This window comes from Meleagris gallopavo, chromosome 1, assembly GCF_000146605.3.
Source record: "Meleagris gallopavo isolate NT-WF06-2002-E0010 breed Aviagen turkey brand Nicholas breeding stock chromosome 1, Turkey_5.1, whole genome shotgun sequence".
NCBI lineage: Eukaryota > Metazoa > Chordata > Aves > Galliformes > Phasianidae > Meleagris > Meleagris gallopavo.
This window is the reverse complement of record NC_015011.2, coordinates 183,536,962-183,559,105: the sequence shown is the minus strand read 5'-3', so window position 1 is coordinate 183,559,105 and position 22,144 is coordinate 183,536,962. Positions and strand designations below refer to the sequence as shown.

Below are 22,144 nucleotides of genomic sequence, written 5' to 3'. Positions count from 1 at the left end.
TTCAGTCTTGTGTTCTCCACATTACATCAGACCACACCTGGCTGCCACCAGGCAGCAATGCTGGGGTGACCCATCCTCATATTTCCTCTGGACACCAGCCCAGAGCTGCAGCTTCCTCTAAAAATGTAGTTGGAAGCAGATTCTTCACGTTAAAAATTTGGGTGAAGTTTGGCAGTGTTACAGCTGGTGACCACTGTGATATTTGTTGATCAGTGAGCTACAGACAGGACAACTGTGTCCCTCCATTTCTGGAAGCTTCAAGTTTGCATCTGGCCTAGTTTCTTCCCCACCAGCATGAAGATGCCTACCAGAGGAGGAGACAATCTCCGGCTCAGACACAGGCTTAATTCCAGGGATGGGTTGATCCTTGTATTGCATCCTCTGAGGTTCTTTCTGCTTTTCATCTGTGAAAATCAAAGTTGAGGTATAGAATCGTAGAATAATGGAATGGCTTGGGATGAAAGGGATCTTAAAGATGATCAAGTTCCAACTCTCTGCTTCGGACAGAGTCCCCAGTCACTAGATTAGGCTGCAGGTATATGCCATATGCATGTATACTTTTGATTAATATCATGCTACCCACTTGAGGAGCTTCAAATGCTTTATAATGTCCATGAAAGTTAAATCAATCATTGGAAGGACTGCACTAGAAAAGCACTGCATATTGTCCTTATTTTGCAGACTGGGAAGCTGAGAAACAGAAAAGAGACTTTCCTTGCACTCAGACACAGATGAGTATGGATGGACTTTTGCTGCCTTGATCTCTCATTAGGTATTGAAGATGAAACATGCTTCCCTTTTTCCTCTGCTATATATGGTTTCAGGCTGTATGCAGGAAGGGATGGTCTCGCAGTGTATTTGGGCAGCATATAGCACCAGGGGTGACCTGCTGTTTTTTCCTGTAATATGATTTAGGAAATTCTGTCTATCTGATTTTATCATCTGTAACACAGTTTCTTGTGCAGCAGTGCATCCAGTACCTTGGCTGTAAATGTTCTGAACTGTTCCAAGGAAAGCCTTGGGGGCTTTTTCAGTACTCTCTAATACGTTATTGCTGTTGAGTCCAGGCTGTGACGAATGGGAAGCTTTGCCTGACTCTGCAGTTTCTCTTCCTTGCTTTGGACCTGCATACAAATGTGGAAAGTCCCTGGAGGACAGCCAGGACTGCAGCTCTCCCTCTGCTCTGAGCTGGGGTGGATAACAGCACGGTGTAAATGTCAAATGTACATTCCTTCTACTGTGTGCCTCTCCTTCCCAGGGTTTTTCTCCCCCAACTGTGAAAACAATCACTGGGAACATCATTGCCTCTGGAAGGCACCTGAGCCAGCATACATCAGTTGAAGACTCTGCCTCCACTGTTTGCTTCCTGATCCCAAATTCAGCCCCTCTTACAGGTCTGTGGCAGCCTGTTTCTTGGGGGAATTGGATTTTGTGAGCACTGGGACACCATCTTCAGCTGCTGTACCGCTCAAGGAGAAGGGGTCAAGTGTAAGGTTGTAAGAGATTTACAAGACAACTGTGCTCAAGGATGTGACAAGTCTGAAGAAGTTCTGTTTTTATGTGTTTGTTCCAGATTTGGAGCTTTGGTCTCAATCAAACATCACCCAAAAGGAAACTTTTTAGAAAACCACCACAAAAATGTCACAAGGATTATCACCTTTCTAGTGTTCCAGACAACTCCCAAGCTCTATTTCTTTGGCTTTTCTTGCAAACTTGGTCTTGAATGCTCAATAGACCTTGCCTGAACTAACCTGCTGCTCTGTTCTTTTCTTTCAGCAGGAAACAAAGATGGATAAGATACTGGAAGCTGTGGTGATGTCCTCATACCCCAACAATGTGAAGCAAGGGCTTGTGAGGCGCGTCATTGAGGCATCAAAGCAGCCCATGGACAGTGAGCAATGCTGGTCCATGCTGGAGCTGTGCACCAAGCTTTATCTCGTGGGGGACACAAAATATAAAAGAGAGATTGGGAAAGAGGTTTTGGAGGTCTATGGCCACTACCACCCAGAGGAATTTGAGGAGTTCTTCAATGTCCGCTTCCTACTGAGTCTCCTTCAGGAAGGCTATGGGCCTCTGGGAAAGAGAAGCCATTATGTACTTGATTATATCCAGTTAGGACTGCAGTTTGTCTTGGAAAGTCCATCAGCAAACAGCATTTTCAGCTTACTGAGGATCGAGGTGCTCCGGAAAGTCTGTGAGAGGCCCAGCCCCAAGCAGTGTGCAAAGATCAGCAAACTCTTAATGCAACATCCTCAGTGCATCCCCACAGGCAAACACCAGGTCCTGTTTTGTCAGCAGCTGATACGGTGCATTGGGCAGTTTCAGTGTGTCTCTGAGGGGGAAGATGACATCATGGAGTTTTTGGAGCAGGTGAACAAGGTGAGCGGTCTGCTGCAGAGGATCTGGAGGACTCAGACCTCGGCCATCCTGCCCTCGCTGAAGGAGCTGTTCACTATCATTTCTTCAACAGGTAATAATAAGAAAAAAATGAGAGTGCAAATGCAGATATTGGCTTTGATGAGGAGCAAATACTTTAATTAGTCTTGCTTGATTATGATCTTATGATCCCCCCCAGAAATGCAACCACAGCTGAAATTTCTAGTGCATCTAACTGTTACTCAGAGCCTTAGGATGAGAAATAAATATCTCCTGAAACCACACTGGATCTCTACACAGGAGTTTTTACCTGGTTTGAAATGCCATGTTGCAAAATTTGAGTGCTTGGCATTTTTCAGCATCAGCTGGGCTTAATGGAAAGAATCTTCTTTTCAGAAGGCTAGAGTGGGACCCAGAAGCTTTCAGAAATCTCTCTCTCCACTGCCTGATTCAATGGGACCTCTCAGCCTGCATGTTAGAAGAAAGTAAGAGCAAAACTAAGGACTTATTTCTCTGCAATCTAGAGGTGGGAAGCCCTGCTATCTTTCTGGAAAGTGGTTATGTCTGAAGGTGGGAGATAAGATATTAATCCGGCTTCTGACATCTTTAGATTATTGCAGAATGGCTCAGAATGTTTTTGGAGATACCAGTGCCTTGAAAGATCAGACTCTCTGCATGTAAGTGAGCACCCAGACCCACTATTTCTAAGCCCTTGAGGAGATGGGCATTCCAGTGTTCCCTCCACGGAAACCTCATCTTTTGGAATGTGCTCCAGGCAGGCAAACCCACAGTCACATCTCATTGCAATAATTGCAGTAATTAGTATAAAGAAAGCACCCAGAGGGAATTTTAGGAATAATGTTCTTGTGTCTATGGTTCCTGGCTCCCTTTGGGCTGTATATGACATCATGCAACAGTTCATTGGCTGCCACCCAACCTCATTCTGTGCTACACTGGGACTTGGGGAATTGTCCTAGTGCTGCTGAGCATGGACTCCTTATGGCTGGTTTATGTCAGTTCCATTTATGAAGGTGGGAACGTTTTGGCTTTTACAGCTGAGAAATGACCTCATGTGCCTGGTTTCTCTGGTGACTAACATCTTCATTACTGGTACTCATCCATGTCTTGCAGAGGAGCAGGAGGTGCCATCCAATGCCTTAGCCAGCGTGGTCCAATTTGTCCCTCTGGAGCTCATGGATGGTGTCATAAGAAACCTAACCAATGATGACAGCATCACCGATGTGCAAATGATGATGGCCATTGGCAGGTAGGCTAAACTGCATTAATGAACGTCATTCTCAATCTGGAGAAAAAAACTGTTCCAAAGCTGCATTGGGTTCCTATGCATAGTTTTATCCCCAGATTGTAGCGAAAGCCATTTTGGCTGGTGTTGTCTTGCAAGGTGTAGAGAAAAGGGGAATTCCAGGATCCTTTCTTCCATCCCTGAGGGCTTGGAGAACTAGAATTACTGATGATGATAATGATGATGATAATGATGACAATGACATCTGGTTTGATTTGGTTTCTTTTTTCGAAGTAATAAGTGGTGTTATGGGATATCTAATGTGAGATACTTTGAACACAACTGATTTTTTTTCTCCAAAGGATATCAAGGGCTTTTCTTCACAAAGTGTCCTTTAAATAATTTTTTATTGGCCCCTGTATCCCTTCAGAGGGACATTGCCCTAAATCGTTAGCCACAGCTAAAAGATCTGCAGAAACTTTTTAATGTTCAACTGTCTCAATGAGCACACCTTGACCTCCATTAGATGGGTGCAGTGCTGCTGCTCTGCATCCTGGTGCTGTGTGATTTTTATCCTCTGTGCAAGAAGAGCTGATGGTGACATCAAGGCATGATGACGAAGCAGTGGGTGAAATATCACTTGTCATGCTGGACTTGGTTCTCACAGAGCCAGGGCCCTGATCTTCCTTGCACATCTCTGTCCAAATCCTACAGCTTCGCTTCGCCCCAGTATATTGCTCCACATTTGGCTAAGAGCATCTCCAATCCCTGCTTTCCTCCACAAGAGGTCTCCACTTAAGTGGGTGATGTTGACATGCACTTAGCCCAGGGGAGGTGGAAATATCTTTTTCTCACTGTTCCTACTAGGATTGTTCCCCCTCAAGTAGGTTTCATGACAGAAGCCCACATTATTCCCAGTGGGAACTTGATGCACAAAGAAAGGGATCTCTGATTTGCATGGTTTTCACAGGATCCAGAGCAAGCCAGGACAAATGTTAAAGTTACCGGTTCCGTTCTCAACCTTCTCCATCTTTTTCTCCTTCTGGGATATGGTTCCCAGATGCAACTGTGAACTCCAGGCAATAAATCCTCTAAGAGCACTAGTGTCTAAATATAGTGCTTGCAAAATCAATTGCATCATTCCTTAAAAAATTCTTTGTCATGCCGAAGGATGAGTAAACGATTACTCAGCCAAAATCTGTAAGCAGAGTATGCACAATGTAATTAAGATCACTTAGGAGGAATGCAGAAGTTTTGGTGGCGTGTTTATAGCCAGTAAATGCCCCAGAAAAATGCACCACGGTTGGCCTTTGGATGAGTGCATGCTGCATAAATAGAAAAATAAAGAAAAATGTACAGGTTGAAAGGGTCTTTTTGGTCAGGATCCCTAGAAGAGCAGACACATGCAGTAGTTTCTTCTTCCAAATATTGAATTTGGGATTTCATGGCAGGGGAATGGACTGGACGTGGGGTGGAGCTTGTGATCAGGCATTTAGAGAGCAAATAGTGGTTAAAAAAAAAAGCAAGCCTGGCATCTGCTGGTGTAGATGCACATCACAATCTCTTAGTATCCTTTGTCATAGCTCAGGTAGAGCCTATTAATATGTATCCATGACTTCAGAAGTACTGATTTGTATTTTTACTTGTATTTTTCTTTTTTTTTCCCACTTATGGCGCGTGTGTTTCAAAGGGCCCAACTTCAGCTGCATAGAGCTTCTACCATCACAAAAAAATGCAAGCACTTGCTATCTCTAGAAATCAGAATTTGAATTTAAAAGCTAAGTATGCCACGTCAATGGCTCCTTTGGAAAACTAAGGCCCTGGTTCATAAAATGTTTGTGAATCTTGCAATGTGGAAAGTGCAATGTGAATTTAAAAAGCTGTTTGTTCCCACTGGCTGCTAATGGGGCAGGGCTGTAATTTGGCCATTAATGTTGGTAAAGATAGCTTATAGTGGACAAGGTTATTTTATGTCGGTGTGAAAAGAGATAGATGAAGGAAAGCCTTTAGATCCCTGAATCCATCTTCCTGCTTTATAGATATTGATATTACATCCCTTTCATGAGTGCTCAACCATAATCTTCAAAGCAAGAAGGGTTTTTGCTCCCACTGCTTACTTTCAATAGCTGCTCCACCATTTGATTGCTTTAATGGTTTAGATTTCTCTTCTAATAGGCAGCTTATATTTATTTTTGGTATTCTTATAGCTCTTTTGATTTTATGCCAGCATAAATAGCTGCAGTCTCTTTTCCTTCCCTGGTGTTTATTTGTTCAGTGTATGCTCAGAGAGCTGCCCCATCCCCTCTCTGCTTTTCAATGGCTATGCTGAATGAGCCATATTATTTCAAGTTTTTCTCTCAGGAGAGAGAAAAGGAGAGGAACCTCTCAGGAGAGGTTCTTTGTTTTCTTGACCAGATCAACAGTTTTTTCAACACCTGTTCCCACTTCAGTTCATTGGTTTTGGATATGGATGTTGAATTTTGTGCACCATGTTCCTGTGAGGTTCACCCTGGCTTTAGATGGTGGCTTGAGAGATTATCAAATATCTGACTTCTCTTCTTCAAGCTGATGAATTTCCATCAACAGCCATTTCTTGTTATTTCCTTCTCATGTGCCTTGCCTTTGTTTTGAATGAAAGCATTTCATCCTTGTTCTGTATCTCTAATCCTTGGGGTCTACCTCGTGATGCTTTGATCCTCCTGTGTTGATGATGCCTCCCAGCTTTGCGTCATCACAAGTTTCACCACCACATTCAGGATGTTTATGCCAACACCATTAGGTCCTGAAGTACACTGCTTGTTCTGTATCCCTGCAGATACAGTCAGATATGAGCTTATATTCTTTGACTAGAAAATTAGATATCCCAGCAAATCTTACTTTTGCCATCTCAGTAAACCCCTGTGGCCCTTCTTCCCACTCACTCCCTCATTGCTTATCTTAATTACTGGAACTCTCTTCCTATTCTTCCCACACAGAGCACTACTTCAGTGTTAACAGAGTCATGAAAACCACTAGAGTTGAATTTTACTTGATAAACAACCAGCTCATCTTGGTAGTGTATGAGCTCTTCATGTTTCTCTTTCACATCATCTCTCATTGCTCCTGTTTCCATTACTCCTGTTTCTTTTCTCTGCCTTCTCCTTGTTGCTGACCAGTTCCTTCATCTTGCTGAAAACAAGAGGATGCATTTAGTTTGCAAGTTGCATCTAAAGGCCATGTGATATCTTCAATCACCATCACATCCCCCATGCACAGTGTCTACATATCTATCCTTATTCTACTCTGATGCAACTGTCTGCAGAAGTTTTTCTGGTATTTGTTTTATGATCCATCTTCGCTTGATTTTTGTTATTTCTCAATATCCCAACATATTTTGCTCTTCAAGCTTTATTTATTTCTTTTTTTCCCCAATTTATTGTAGATTTGATTTATTCTTGCTCTTTGCCTTGGTTGGTTATTTATCCACAGTTGCCTTTATGTATTATTGCACAAGATGCAGGCTTGTAAACAAACGAGACTGATTGGGTAAGAAGGCTGGATTGGTATCTTCAAACAAAAGGTACTGGAATGAAAATGATTAGCAAAGTTTGACCTTTGAAGCTCCCAAGCCTTGATTACCTTGAGGTTCTGCTTAGCATTTAATTCAAACATGATTTTAAAAGATGTTTAAATAAATACTTAACCTGTCATCACTCAGTGATACCATTTTTTTACAAGTGCCTCTTCTATAAACCATTGCAGAAACTTGACATCTTGTTGGCTGAGTGGCTGTAGTAGTTGATTAACTATTCTATTCAGTAGTACCTGATTTCTATGAGGCTATTTTCTTTCTTTAATGTGATTTGGGGAATGAATGTTTCCTGTACAGGGAAGATAAAGATCCAGATCCCATTTGCTATCTAACAGCACCGACTCCTTAGATTTGCATTATGGTTCTTGAAAAAAGGAGACTGACCTTCTAGAGAATACTGTGAAAGATGTATTAGAAAATCCTTCTCTGTATCCCTCATGACCAGGCTTCCAGTTTCCTTCCAGAGAGGGTCCACATCCTCCCTGACCTTCTTTTTACCACTGATATATCTATAGAATTTCTTCTTGTTCCCCATTATGTCCCTGGCTAGATTTAATTCTGTCTCTTAGCTTTCCTAACCTGATCCCTGGCTGCTTGGACTTTGTAGTCCTCCCAGGTCTGGTAACCTGTCTGTGCTTCCACTCCCTATAGACTTTCTTTTTGCGCTTCACTAAGTCCAGGAGCTCCTTGTTGATCCACAGAGATCTCCTGGCATTCTTGTCTGCCTTGCTTTTTCTTGGGATGCACCGCCTTCTGGGATTGGATGGGATGGTTTTTGAATATCAGCCAGCTTTCTTGGGCCCCTCTTCCCTCCAGGGCTTTCTCACATGTCATCCTGCCAAGCAGTCCCCTGAAGAGTTCAAAGTCTGCTCTCTAAACGCCATATGTGCATCCTATTTCTTACTTGGCCATCCCATTGACTGGTAGGAACTTGGAGAAAATTTAACCCAAAGTGGAGTTTAACTTTCACAATATGTGCATTACATTTGCTTCAAGAGTTTGATTTTCATTTCAGGATGATCGACTGGGTGTCATGGCCCCTGGGGAAGAACATAGACAAGTGGATCATTGCTCTGCTGAAGGGTTTGGCTGCAGTGAAAAAGTTCAGCATCTTGATTGAAGTTACTCTTTCAAAAATTGAAAAGGTCAGTGGGCATCTTAAATATGACTGCAAAACACAAACTTCTTGCACCTGGGCTACCTTTCTGCCCTTCAATTTAATAAGGGTGAGATACAACTTCAGATGTATACGAAAGACTGTGCTATACCAAGGAGTTTTGCAGGAACCATCATGCCCACTGCACACTGTGTATGCTGTATTACTGTGTACAGGGTAGTGGGCTACTACCAGTTTTGCATCTAGGAATGATGTTTTCCAGTAATGCCCATTTTAGCCATTTAGTGTAGCTCCTAATAAAGGGAGCTGGGTACTAGGAGTCAAGCTGGTTCTTGCTTGAGTGTGTTGCATAAGGATTTTGGGTCCTGCAGCAACTGAAAGCCCAATCCAATGTCATTTAGAGCTTGGTTTGCAGAGGCACTGATATCTTAAAAACTATGAAATATAACAAACCAAAGATTTTAAAGCCAATCAAACATGGAGATCTTGTACAACACATTGTTGAGAATGTAAAACACTCTCCCTCAAATGTGCCTAGGTCGGTGCTGGTTGACACCACCTTATAGGTTAACGATCCATACAGTCACAGGGCAGTTTTAAAGCCTGTGCCCTGGCCTTATTTAATTTAGCAGCACAGACAAGGCCTCACTCCCATTGCTAACCCCTGCTTTGACAATGAGTACTTGCTACTGTCTGAAAGCCGTGTGATCAAATTGGTGGCCACTTCAAAAATATTCTCCAATTTATGGTTCCACGGTTCCTTCCTTTATAAGATGGTCATAAGGCCTGACTGAGTCTCTCCAGTGGAAGTCACCATGGAAATTATCAATACCATAATTGTCTGTAGCAGAACATTATTAGTAACTGAATTTGCACCTGTGATCCCTCTTGTGCATCAAGCAGTGAGAGGGTCACTGAATTTCTTCAACTTCTCTTTATCTTTCCTTTCATTGTTAAAGGATAGGAAAAGAACAGCACTTAAAATGCTGCGTGATTGCTGGAAAACCTCAGAAGAAGGGTCTGAAAGCAGTACAGAGCACTGTTATTTTCTGTAGAGTTCTCTAGATTGGGACAAATGTCATTACTTAGCCTTTGAAAGCACTGAAAGGCCTTTGCTTCCTATCCCTTTGCTTTGGAAGGTTGGTGTTAAGATTTCAAATATAACAATAAACAGAAGAAGCTCATAATAGAAAATGTGGCTGCCATTCTTGTGAGGCCTCTTCTATCAAGAAGAGTAGAGGTATTTTACAACAGCCCAAAGCCCTATGCCTCACTGTGCAGGTCTGAAAGAGTGAGGACAACCCACATGGTGTTTTTATGGTGCTTCAAGGCCACACATCTCTGGACAGGAGATGTGTCTGGAGGCCTCTTCAGGCTGCATGCTTTGACATCCAGATAAGTGTAGGAACACACCAGTAGATGTAGTAGATGCCCGGGGCCTCCATTTCCTGATAGGCCCTTCAAATGCATGTTGTGATGCCATCCTGCCTTCTCATTTGCTTTTCTCTCTCCACCAGGTCTTCTCCAAGCTGCTGTACCCCATTGTAAGAGAGGGGGCTTTGTCTGTCCTACAGTACATGCTCTTGAGTTTCCAGCACTCCCATGAAGCATTTCACTTGGTAAGGATACATTGAACCCTTGGATGAACTCATTGCCCTAAGTTGTAGGACAACATGGCTGGGAGGGAGCCTAAGACGCTGAATAATGCTGTTGAATAGTGAATATTTCCCACTTTTCTGCATACTGCATATTTCACTCTCTTCTGCAGCCCAACCAACTTTTTGGGCCCTATGAAGCTGCTGTTGTAGAAGCAACTCCTACCAATATGTGCCACCCATGTGCCACCATTTATTGAAGTCCTGAAGCACCTTCCCAAGCACCACACACCATCAATGTAGTAAGACTTGAAGACAGGATCAGAACACTTCTAATCAGGAATTCCCCACTGTTCAAAGGCACAAAAAACCCAAACAAGCCCCATTTTCAGCAACAGTAATAGCAACCAACAAAAACCCCTAAACCACATACTCAGTAGCCACTTCTAGCAGCATTTTAATCTCTTTTCATTTCCACAATGATACTTCATATATATGTATATATATTTACTGTTATATGTAGAGTAATGTTTCTGTTTTTCCAGTCACCAGGGATTTCACCAGACTGCCATGATTTTTGAAATATGTTGGAGAGTGGCTTGGCAACCACATCAGCCATCTCTTTCAGAACCTTAGGATAGATATCATTCAGCCCCATGTACTTATACATGTTCAATTTCACGAGAAGGATTCGGACTTGTTCCACTGTTAAAATGAGACAAAAATGAGTGCACTAAGGATTCTGAGCCTTCAGTCCAGAACTGTTCTGGAGTAAAATTAAGCACAGCAGAAACACGATAAATGCAGTGTAATTTCAGAGTTACTCCAGTGCATCTGCTACACTGGAATCATGTTTTCAATTTTCTGTGTGGCTCTGGGGTCAGCAGAGGGTGCCCGTGAGCAATTTATCATTCTCCTTTTGGTCTGCTCATGTTTAAGTTTTCTAGATGACTGCAAAGTAACAAATGTGCTTTTTATGGGCCTTTCACTACCCATCCAACTCACACATAATGAATACATCCACTGTTGATTGGTGGATGGTTGGACTGGATGATTTTGGAGATCTTTTCCAACTTTGGTGATTTGGTGATTCTGTGATACCAGTTCCAGTTTATTTTATGCAGCATGGAATAAAATACAGTGTACCAGATAGCACTTTTTGTATATTAGTTCACCTGTTCTGTTGGTTTGAATTCCTGAACTCAGTATTCAGCATATAACAATCCTTTCCAGTGTATGTTTTAGCAGATATTGATCTTCACAAAGAATTGAAATGACAGCACAAACTTGCAGGTGCTGTACAGTATGAAAACCCTCTACTGGTAGCCCTGAATTTGCACTGCTAAATTTGATGGAAGATTTGCTGTTCAGTTCGTAGGGTGAATGATGAAGTCTGGCACGGGATTGAAGTCAGCTTCTGTTGACTGTCCTTTCTGCCTGGATCGGAATGTCATTCTGTTAAAGCTTTGTGAATTACTTTGAACTCTCCTTTTCCAGCTGCTCCCTCACATCCCCAGGCTGGTGGCCTCGCTGAAGAAGGAGGATTCCAACTCTGCCACCAGCTCCCTGGAGCAGCTGGCTGAGCTCATCCACTGCATGTTCTTCCGCTTCTCAGGATATCCAGATCTCTATGAACCAGTGTTGGAAGCTATAAAAGTAAGCTATTTGCTTCTTGGCTTTTTTTCTGTACTACATATGCAATCATAGAATCAATTGAGTTGAAAGGGACTTTTCAGATGCCATCTGGTCCAATTCCCTTGCAATGAACAGGGATGCCTACACCTTGATCAGATGCTCAGAGCGCATCCGGCCTGATCTTGAATGTCTCCAGGGATGGAGCACCACCACCTCCCTGGACAACCTGCTCCAGTACTTCACTACCCTTATATAAAAAACTTTTTTTCCTTAAATCCAGTGTAAATCTCCCTTCTTTTAGTTGAAACCATTTCTTCTTTTCCTGTCCTGTCTGCTTCTTTCTTACAGCCTGCCCTATATAAATGACATCTCAATTTGCAGCATAATGCACAGGGGCTGTTTTACTGGTAGAAATGTTCTAACCTCAATGCTTCAAACTGTGGCAGAAGAAAGTGTTTACAGTTCTGAATTTGAGCCCCATGTAGGCTAGTTGGCTGCATTTTGGGAAGAGACTTCTCTTATGGTAGGCCTGCAGAAGTCCTTATCTTGACCATGGGTTTTATCTGTAGTTTTCCTCTTAGGTGCCTCTAAAATAGTAATAAATAGTAACACCACTAGTTAAATAACACATTCATGTGAAGAGCATGAGGACAAGCTGTGCCACGAACATGCACACGTCTTGCAGAGGAGTTCTGCATTTGCCCATCAGAAAGATAACGATAAGATAGTGTCGATGATCTCTCTTTCCAAGGCTCTTCCAATTCCAAACGAAGACCGGATTAAACATCTCTTGGGACAAAATGCTTGGACCTCCCAGAAGAATGAGCTGGCCTGCTTCTACCCACGCCTGGCCTCCAAATCAGAGACAGGGAAGATTGGATTAATTAACTTGGGAAACACTTGCTACATGAACAGTGTCATCCAGTCTCTTTTCATGGCTTCAGAGTGAGTTGTTGCTCCCTTGTTCCCACTTGGGGCTGCTTTTTGCACTGGCATCGTGCTGTCCACACTGACTGTCCATCTTGTTTTGCATCTCTTCTTGTCTTTTGCAGCTTTCGGCATTCCGTATTGAATTTAACTGAGGGCATCTCCCAGCCCCTGATGACAAAACTCCAGTGGCTCTTTGCATTTTTGGAGCACAGTCAGGTAATTATTTTGTGTTCTAGTTACTTGCTTAGACTGTCAGCTGTGGAACGGCTCGTCTCCAAGTAGCTTCCTGCCAACTCCAGTGTGCTGATAAAGAGTTGTGGATCTGGGTGCGTGTTTGTAATGGGACCAGTTTTGTTGACAGGAAAGAGGCTAACTTTGGGGGTGGAGGAGGCAAAGTGAGTCTGGAGCTCCTGTCATCTGTGAAAGTGAGCTGTGTTCACACCAGGCTGCCTCTGGCCGTCCTGGCTTTGACGGATGCAATAACTGATAGTTTTGACAATGAAATCCATTTGGTAGTAGTTTGTATGCGTGGCCAACTGAAAAGCCTGTTGGTGTAAAGCAGCACTTTTTGTTTCTTGCTGTGCAGCAAGGAAGAAGACTGGAGCAAGCTGTTTGTCCCCTTGCCTCACTGCAAACTGCAGTCAGTCAGTAGAAAATGCCTTCAAATTAGCTTTGGCAGACCAAAAAAACAAAGACCAAAAACTACAGCAGCAACAAACCTTTGGATTCCAGATGTTATGAATCTTTTGTATCTGAGGGAAAGTAAAAAAAAGGAACCCACCAACAAATTAATTATGAGTGCTTTCTTCACCAACCTGAAATTTAACAAGTGACTCCAGGTGGGTCATATCTGGGCCCATTTGTGAAAACACCCGTCTGTCCCCCAGAGACACAGTTTTGAACTTTCACTTGCTGTGGATCCATTTCCCTGTAGCTCTCCATTTCCCAAGACTTGACTGACAGCTCTGGCTTGTTACATTGTGATCAATCAATTCTGTGATTCTGTGATGCTACAGCATTAGAGATCCATTACAGATCACTTGCATAGAATCATAGAATCACAGAATCACCAAGGTTGAAAAAGGCCCACAGTATCACCCAGTCCAACCATCCACTAATCACCAGTTGTTCTCACTAAACCATGTCCCTCAACACAATGTCCAAACGTTCCTTGAACAGGGGGTAATATAGAGAACATCTGACATCTGGCTATAAAAGAGCCTGTTTCTTGAAAGCAGGATATGGTGTGTTTGATGTGCATTAGCATACTTGCTTGTTGTGTAGCTTGTAGTTAATAATTTCCCAGTAACTTCCTGTAATCCTTCTGGTTATTTTTCTTTTGGGCCAGTACTTAAAGTCATTTCTTCAGCCAATGATGGGTCTTTCAGCATATTAATTAGACAACAATTGCCTAATGGCACTGATTACGTTATCCAGTAAGGCAGATGACCTGCCTGCAGCGATCAGAAGGATGGGTGGAAGTTTAGTGGATTTTTTCTTTTTAACTGGTCTCGGTATCACATTAAGGATCAAATTAAGTTCAGGCTGAATTAAGTAGAAGTCTGTGGGTCAGGAACACAAACCATTTTGAAACTGAATGAAGAAATGAATGCATAGGTAGTTCATATGAGTACCTAAGTGATAGGCATTGGTAAAAGTAAGCGTATAGAAGCTCTCATCCTCATGACAGTCCAGCAAAAGGATGTTCAGCAGGGCGAAGTTCATCCTCCCAGTGCTGGATGCAGCAAACTAAGCAGGTCTTCTCCTGTATGAAGTGAGATCCAGTGATTAAATGTGTTTTTCCCTCTTGGTTCCAGCGACCTGCCATCTCACCTGAGAGCTTCCTCTCTGCCTCCTGGCCACCCTGGTTTACTCCTGGTGCTCAGCAGGACTGCTCGGAGTATCTCAAGTACCTCCTGGATCGGTATGTGGCAAGCACTCCAATTGTGGAGCCCAGACATGATGAGGCCCCAAGACGTAGTGTAATATGAAGCGCTGACTTCCGTGGAAGTGGTGCAAGTGGCTGAGATCTGAGAGATTTGGTGTAAAAGACGGGAAAACCAGGCTGGGGCTTCTTAGTAGAACTGTTTGTGCCCAGCTGGGGGTAAGAAATGAAGTCAGCTTGAAAATTTCTGAAATTGTACCAAGATCAGAGGAGAAGTGTTTGCCTGACAAGCTTCCTCTTTAAAATGCTGACTTTGCCTTTCTTTCACCTAAAAATCCCAAATCCCCAGTGTCCTGGTGATGCCCCTGGAAGTGGGCTCAATGCACATTGACCATCTCTGCTTTCTGCAACACCACACTTGGCATCAGACCCCTGTGCACAGACAGGTTATCACACGTTAACTGCGACGAGCGGAGAACAGATACCATTCTGTAGAAACTCGTTCTTTGGGTTTTATTGCTCTATGTTGCCATCTTTTTTCTTCTGCCAAAGATTACATGAAGAAGAAAAAATTGGAAAGAGGATCTACCAGAAGCTCAAGGAGTCCAGCTTGATGTCTCAAGCCACGGAGCACCATTCCTTAAACAAGACATTGATCGAGAAGATGTTTGGGGGGAAAATGATGACCAAGATTCGTTGCTTGAAATGTTTGAACATCTCCTCTAGAGAAGAAGCCTTCACAGACCTGTCGTTGGCCTTCCCCCCTCCGGATAGGCCCGTACGCAGACCAGGAAGTACCTCTGTTTTACCTGTGGCAGAAATCAGCCCACAGTTTATTGAGCCCCACAAAAACCCAAGCCAGCCAACAGGCTCTCCCTGGGTCCGGAGGAAGCCCCCTGTGCCTGGAGATCCCGCAGCCCAGCCAGTGCCGGTGGAAACACTGGGTTTTCGGGAACCCAGAGAATCAGCACATCCCCTAAGCAACAGTGCTGTCAGCGTGGATACAACCAAAGATCCTCACTTGGCTTTTGCGGAGCAGACATGCGCTCCTAAGGATTCCCGATCTGTCCCAGATTTAATCAACTATTTTCTGTCCCCAGAGAGGCTGACAGCAGAGAATCAATACCACTGCGAGCAATGTGCTTCCTTGCAGGATGCTGAGAAGGTGGCACAGCTGACAGAGGGCCCGCACTACCTCATCCTCACACTGCTGCGGTTCTCCTTCGACTCGCACACCATGAAGAGGAGGAAGATTCTGGACAATGTCTCCATCCCTGTGGTGCTTAAACTGCCCATCCTTGTCAGCTCAGAGGAAACTGAGGACGTTTGCCGGCACGGCGAGGACAGGGCTGACCTGGGCAGCACCTTTGTGTCCGCCGTGTACGATCTCTGCAGCGTGGTGGTGCATTCGGGCATCTCCTCCGAGAGCGGCCACTACTACTGCTACTCCAGAGAGTGCACTGATACCGTGCCCCGCGCACCGCCCCGGGATGGGGCACCAAAACCGGCTTCTGACAAGCAGTTGGACTTTGAAATCCCGTGGTACCTCTTCAACGACACCAGGGTTTCCTTCTCCTCCTTTGAATCAGTCAGCAATGTGACTTCTTTCTTCCCCAAGGACACTGCCTACGTGCTCTTCTACAGGCAGCGGGAGGGCAGGCCATGCTCCCCACTGCATGAGGCTGTGGCAGAAGCCAGCCACCTGCACAGTGAACTCTCCCTCAATAAGGACTTGATGGAAGCCATCTCCAAAGACAACATCCTCTACTTGCAGGTAGATCTCAGCTGTACACAGACGGCATTTTCCCACTGAGGTTGGGTGTTGAGCTTGATGCATGGCATCAGTGAGGCAGCCAACACGAGGCACAAGAGAACGACCCAGTGATGTCTGTCCTGGGCAGCTGTGCATCAGTTTTTCTCCAAGCGCTCAGGTGTGGTGAGTGGACCATGGCTGCCAGTCAGGTGCCCACCCACCTGCTCTCTCACTCCCCCTCCTTAGCAGGAGAAGGAAAATAAGATGAGAAAGCTCACGTGGATCAAGATAAGTATAGAGAGATGGCTTACTGTTTACCATCCTGGGCAAAACAAGCCTAACTCAGGGAAGATAAATTTAATTTGATGCCAGTCAGTAAGAGTAGAATGATAACTAAAAGCAAACTAAAAACTTCCTCCCCATCCACCCTCTTCTACCTTCTCCCCTCTAAGCAGAGCAGAGGAACATAGAGTGGGGGCTGAGGTCAGTCAATAACGCTTTGTCTCTGATGCTCCTGCATGGTCATTCTCTGCCCTGCTGCACCATGAACACCTCCTGCCCTCCTCCTGCTCTGACCTGGGGGGCTGCAGGGCAGCTTCTCCCCATTTTTCCTTCCCAGAAGTTTCACAGCGTTTTTTACCCGGCTCCCTCCTCTCCCAAGGTGGCTGTCAGGGGGCTGGTTTGCATCACTCGTGTGGCTAGAGAGATGTGACACTTAGATGCATCTCTCCAACCAAGTTCTAGAGATGAGTACGTGCCATAGCAGCCCCAGATTAATTTTGTGATAATTCCCAGGGGCAAATGGGACAGCACAAGGAAGGAGGGAGCAATTCCCAAGGGTCATTTCCATGCACATAACAGCAATATACTTGGTCATTTCTCCTACAGGAGCAGGAAAAAGAGGCGAGGAACAGAGCTGCCTACATTTCCACCTTGCCAAAATCCCCTCTATGGTGGAGAGACTTTGAGAGGGACAAGGACGATGACAGCTCGTCAGGAGGATGCAGTCCTGGTGGGGGTGGAAGTGGATCTGGCTCTTTTCATGGACTTGTCTTCTAGCAACTGGTATCTATCAGACAGCCTGCGTCCGTGGGGCTGACCCAAAGCTGGAGGTTCCTCTTTCTCACCTCGGTGACAGCGTGCATCTCAGGAGAGAATTTGGGGAACAATGCAATGGAAAAAGACTCAGGGGCTGATTTGGAGTCTGTTATTGGCACCTGGAGGTTTCTACTGCTTTCTATGCACTTAACGCCTTAAATTAACCCCTGCAGCTAAGCACTTGAGAGCCAAGCATCCACTGACAGCTTGGAGAAGTGCCCTTCTGCTTCAGCGTAGCACTGTTTTGCCTGCTGCCACCAGCCTGGGGAAGGGATGGGGATAGGGATGAGGATGGATGCAGCAATGCCTGGGGGATGGACACCGCTCCCACGCATGCCATCTGCAGTCCTTCCTGCGGCACTGAATTCTGGGGGACCTTTCCTGGGTTGTTTTATTTTAATGTGCTTTTGCCAGCCCACTTTAAGGTGCATCTAATGGTGGGAAAAGGCTGAATAAGGCCCAGCAACCAACATTGCAATGCCAGCATTCCAAGGTGGTGAGTCTGCAAGCTTGTTTGGCAGCACTGAGCGGTAGCAGGTTGACCTGGACAATGCTGAGGGTCACAAATTGCCCCCAGCTACAAGAGACCGAGCAGCTCTGGTTGGTTCTTTTGGGCTCCATTGGGCCCTTGTGTCACTGGTGACCTCTGGATTCTGTAGAAGGCAGACCCAGCTGTTTATCCAGATGTGTCTTTAGGACTTGGTTACTTTGGTATTTCCTGGTTTCTGGTCAGATCTGCCAGACTAGACAACTGGGCATTCTTTTAGGATGCCCTGAGCTAAGACCCCTAAGCCCACCAGCTATTTCTTAAAATATTGATTTGCTAGGAAAATAACCCAACCAGATGCACTGTACGCACCCTATATAAGTGCAGAGCTTTCTACATAATCAGTCACAGAACAGGGGCTGATTTTGGTGGCAGGAGCCAACGCAAGCCCTGGGCATTGTGTCTGTAGGATCGTAGCTCCGGCCCACAATGCCCCCCACCCACTGTCCCAACCTGCTTCTTACTTGCATTTCTAGTAAAGGTTGCTTGAACTCAAGCGGCAGAAGCGTGTGCCTTCGGTGCTGTGTGTGGGGCCTAATCTTGACTGTGGGGTGTCAGGGGGGAACACTGTATTGCTGTAGAGGAGAAGACAAAGCACAGGCATTGCTACAGGGGATGCAAGCAAAGGATCAATCTCTTGGTGTATACCCTTAAATTTTCTTTTATTTTCATCCCTGCATATAAATAAAGGAAATCAATTCAGTATAGAGGCTTAGTGTCTTACAGCAGTACTCGTTTGTGTTGGGTTGATGGGGACAAAAGAACAGGAGAAGCTGATGGGAGAGGAGCACCCGACCTTGTGCGCTCAGGAAAATCACATGGAGTATGGATGGATTCACCCCGGGCGACTCCTGCCTGACAAACTTGGTGCCCTTTCATGATGGAGTTACGGCATCAGTGGATAAAAGAAAAGCAGCTGATTTCACCCACTGGGACTTGTGCAAAGCGTTTGACACTTTGATACTGTCCCTCAGGACATCGTGGTCAGCAAGTTGGAGAAAATGGATCTGATGGACGGACCGCTCGCTGGATAAGGAATTGGCTGGATGGTCCCACTCAGAGAGTTGCAATCAGCTGCACAGTGTGTGACCGGTGATAGTGACATTCCTCAGGGATCGGTGCTGGGATCATTGTTTATCTTTGTAGACAACAATGGCAGTGGGATGGAGTGCACCCTTAGCAAGTTTGCAGACAACACCAAGCCAAGCGATGTATCTGACATGCTAGAGGGAAGGGATGCTCTCCAGAGAGACCTGGACAGGCTTGAGAGGTGGGTCCATGCCAACCTTGTGGAGCTCAGCAAGGCCAAGTGCAAGGTCCTGTACCTTTGTTGGGGCAATCCCAAGCAAAGATATAGGATGGGCAGTGTGTGGCTTGAGGGCAGCTCTGAGGAGAAGGACCTGGGAGTGTCAGTTGATGAAAGATTCAATATGAGCTGCCAACATGTGCTTGTAGCCCAGAAGGCCAACTGTATCCTGAGTTGCATCAGGAGAAGCATTACCAGCAGGGCAAGAGAGGTGATTCCACCCCTCTACTCTGCTGTCGTGAGCCCCCCCGTGCAGTAGGGCATCCACTTCTGGAGCCCCAACACAAGAAGGGCATGGAGCTGTTGGAGCGGGTCCAGAGGAGTGCCACAAAGATGATCAGAGGACTGAATTGGGGCTCTTTTGCCTGGAAAAGAGAAGTCTCTGAGGGGACCTTCCTCTGACCTTCCAGGAAATGAAGGGGGCCTACAGGAAAGCTGGGGAGGGACCTTTTAAGTAGGCAAGTAGAGACAAGATAAACGGGAAATGGTTTTAATCTGGAAGAGGATAGTTTTAGACTAGATATTAGGAAGACATTCTTTAGCGTGAGGGTGGTGAGAGACTGGCACGGGTTGCCCAGAGAGGCTGTGGATGCCCCACCCTAGAGGTGTTCAAGGCCAGGCTGGATGGGGCTTTGAGCAACGTGATCTAGAGGGAGGTGTCCCTGCCTCTAGCAGGGGAACTGGAACTAGATGTGCTTCAAGTCCCTTCCAACCCTAACCATTCTGTGTTGCTATGATTCTGTGATTCTATGATTCTTTTGGACCTGCTGTGTCCAAAAGACGCAGTGTCTGATGCATGGACTCAGGTGTAAATGATCCAAATCATTTATTACAAGTTCTCACATCACTTCATTCACAAGTTTCCTTTTTTAGCTTTCCCATCCACCTTTACTTGTCAACAGTATTCCACGAACACCCCATAACAGTGTATGCAGGTGTTTATCCAATCAGGGCCATGGGCCTTTCCTTTTGCTTCTTCTCTTCTTCTAGAGGTGTCCTTGGTTCTCAACATTGCTTATCTTGCTTCACAGCTGATGCTCTGAATAGTCTTTCTCGTATTCCCACAATTCCCACTTTTTTATTAGCAAACTATTGGCATACTATAACATAGTAACACTAATCGTATTAATAACATAATCAAACTCAAGCAAGGTCTTGATTGACAAAACTCTAAACGTAAGGAAAGAGACAAGAGAAACATAGCATAATGATAAGAAATACTGTTAAACCCATTAAAAAGGACAAACACGTTTGGCTTACGGCCTACGCTTCTGCATCCTGGAAAAAAATCCCTGAGGGTCCGTTCTGTGTTAATCTAAAACTGGTTAGAAAAAATCTTCAACTTTCGTATACTCTCATATATGGATTTTGAATGATCACTGAATTTCTTACAGCACATACTTTCAGTGTGCTCACAACCATGCCTTTGGGCTAACAGGAAATTAATGGTCGCACGGCTTGATGAAATTGCATGTCAGATAGAATCAGTATTTGTGGACAAGTGTGGTAGAATATCACTAGGGACATTGCTTTCCTTAGCTGGCTAATATCCTAACTTGGTGAGTGTGGCTAAAGCTTGAGCAGTACTGTTTCAGGATACATTTGGATCTGAGAGATGGGATGTCACAGGAGCAGAGAGGCCAGCAAACTATGCATTCAGAGCAGCACAGAGGGTTATGAGATTTAGTCAACACATGCACACTCACTCACACACACACACACAAACACACACGCACAGGCATCCATTTTAGACAGTCCCGTAAGCGGGAAGCAGGAGCTCCCTCAGCCAGTGCATTATTAGCATTATTACCTATCAACCCTTGAGAGACTGCAAACTGCCAAAAGGAGAGAGGAGGAACACGCCAGCGGTGGATGCAACAGGGCAGTGCCAGCAGGGCATCCCCTGCTTCAAAGTGCACTGTTCCTCTCTCACCCATCACAGATTCTCTCCTGCTTTTATTCTTCTCAGGGTCTGCAGGGTTTTTTCCATTTGTACACCGCATCCATGTGGCCAGTGAGTGATACGGAGCCCAAGTGAAACACCTGCTTGAAAAACAAAATGAACTACAGAGGTTAGCTCTCTCTACAAAACGAAATGTTTGCAGCTATAGCCACAAATATCAGTTCCCTAAGAACTGTCAGAATGCTTTGTTTCATCCCAAAATCGCTCTTCAGTGAGGGGTCTTTAGGTCCCTGACATAGCTGCTAAATGAAAGAATTGGCGAACTAAAAAATCTGTATTCCAGAATCCCGTATCAGAATCGTATGCTGAATCAAAGTAAGATAGCGTGTGCTTTTGTCTCGAGTGATGCATGGTAATATTTTTAAAATCCTGATTAATGGGATCAAAGAGAGTTAATAATTCGTTAACATCCCTTTGCCTGGGATTCCTTTCCAGGTTTTGTCTTTGCAAATTAAAAAAGGCTAATTGGTAGGCTAATAACATCATAACCGAGCATTACTAGTACACTAAAAAAGCTATTCCCACAGATTCCAGCATTGGTAACATCAAATCCTGTTTAATTCACATTCGATCTACTACTAAAATAGAAGATGCTCACAACAACCTATATAATGCCTAATAATTCTGATTCTTGAGACTGCATTGGGAGCACAGGAAAATCATTCGCTTTGTCATACCATTGCCAAGGTTGTTTACAATACAACAGATTACAAAACATGGTAATGCAGAGAGGACTGGCACTTTCCCAGAGAAAGGCAGGCAATAACTTGTCCCCCTACCCACCTCCCACAGGGCAAATAAACAAACAGACAAACAAAAATTGACAGTGATGGGAGAACTGAGTTGGAACTTTTCTTCAGCTGTTTGTAAGCAGACAGATTGGATTGCCTGCCTTTAGACCCTCTTCTTGTTCTGCTGCTATTAACATACCATCCATGTAGTGATAAATAAGGATGTGAAGCCTAAATTTTTGTACTGGTTGTAATGCATTTGCTACCATCGGTTGGCATATTGTTGGACTATTAGGCATTCCTTGTGGTAACACAGTCCAATGATACTGCTGAACAGGGCTCTGTTGGTTGATGGAGGGCACTGAGAAAGCAAATCATGGTGTGCCTTTTGGAT

At 44.7% G+C, this 22,144-nt stretch overlaps 1 protein-coding gene across 2 annotated transcripts; it reads left to right on the top strand.

Annotated features, from left to right (window-relative positions):
• Positions 1–665: 665 nt before the first annotated feature.
• LOC100542160 (ubiquitin carboxyl-terminal hydrolase 35) lies at positions 666–18,629 on the top strand. 2 transcript variants are annotated; one of them, XM_031552087.1, is made up of 11 exons: positions 666–772; positions 1,777–2,470; positions 3,508–3,643; positions 8,206–8,335; positions 9,825–9,926; positions 11,400–11,558; positions 12,289–12,482; positions 12,590–12,683; positions 14,285–14,391; positions 14,905–16,126; positions 16,994–18,629. In XM_031552087.1, exons 2-11 carry the CDS (start codon positions 1,789–1,791, stop codon positions 17,162–17,164), a joined length of 2,997 nt encoding a protein of 998 aa, XP_031407947.1. In that variant the 5' UTR covers positions 666–772; positions 1,777–1,788; the 3' UTR covers positions 17,165–18,629. The 2 variants fall into 2 exon arrangements, with proteins under 2 accessions (XP_031407947.1, XP_003203605.1); XM_003203557.4 differs by lacking the exon at positions 666–772 and adding an exon at positions 1,224–1,394.
• Positions 18,630–22,144: the final 3,515 nt, after the last annotated feature.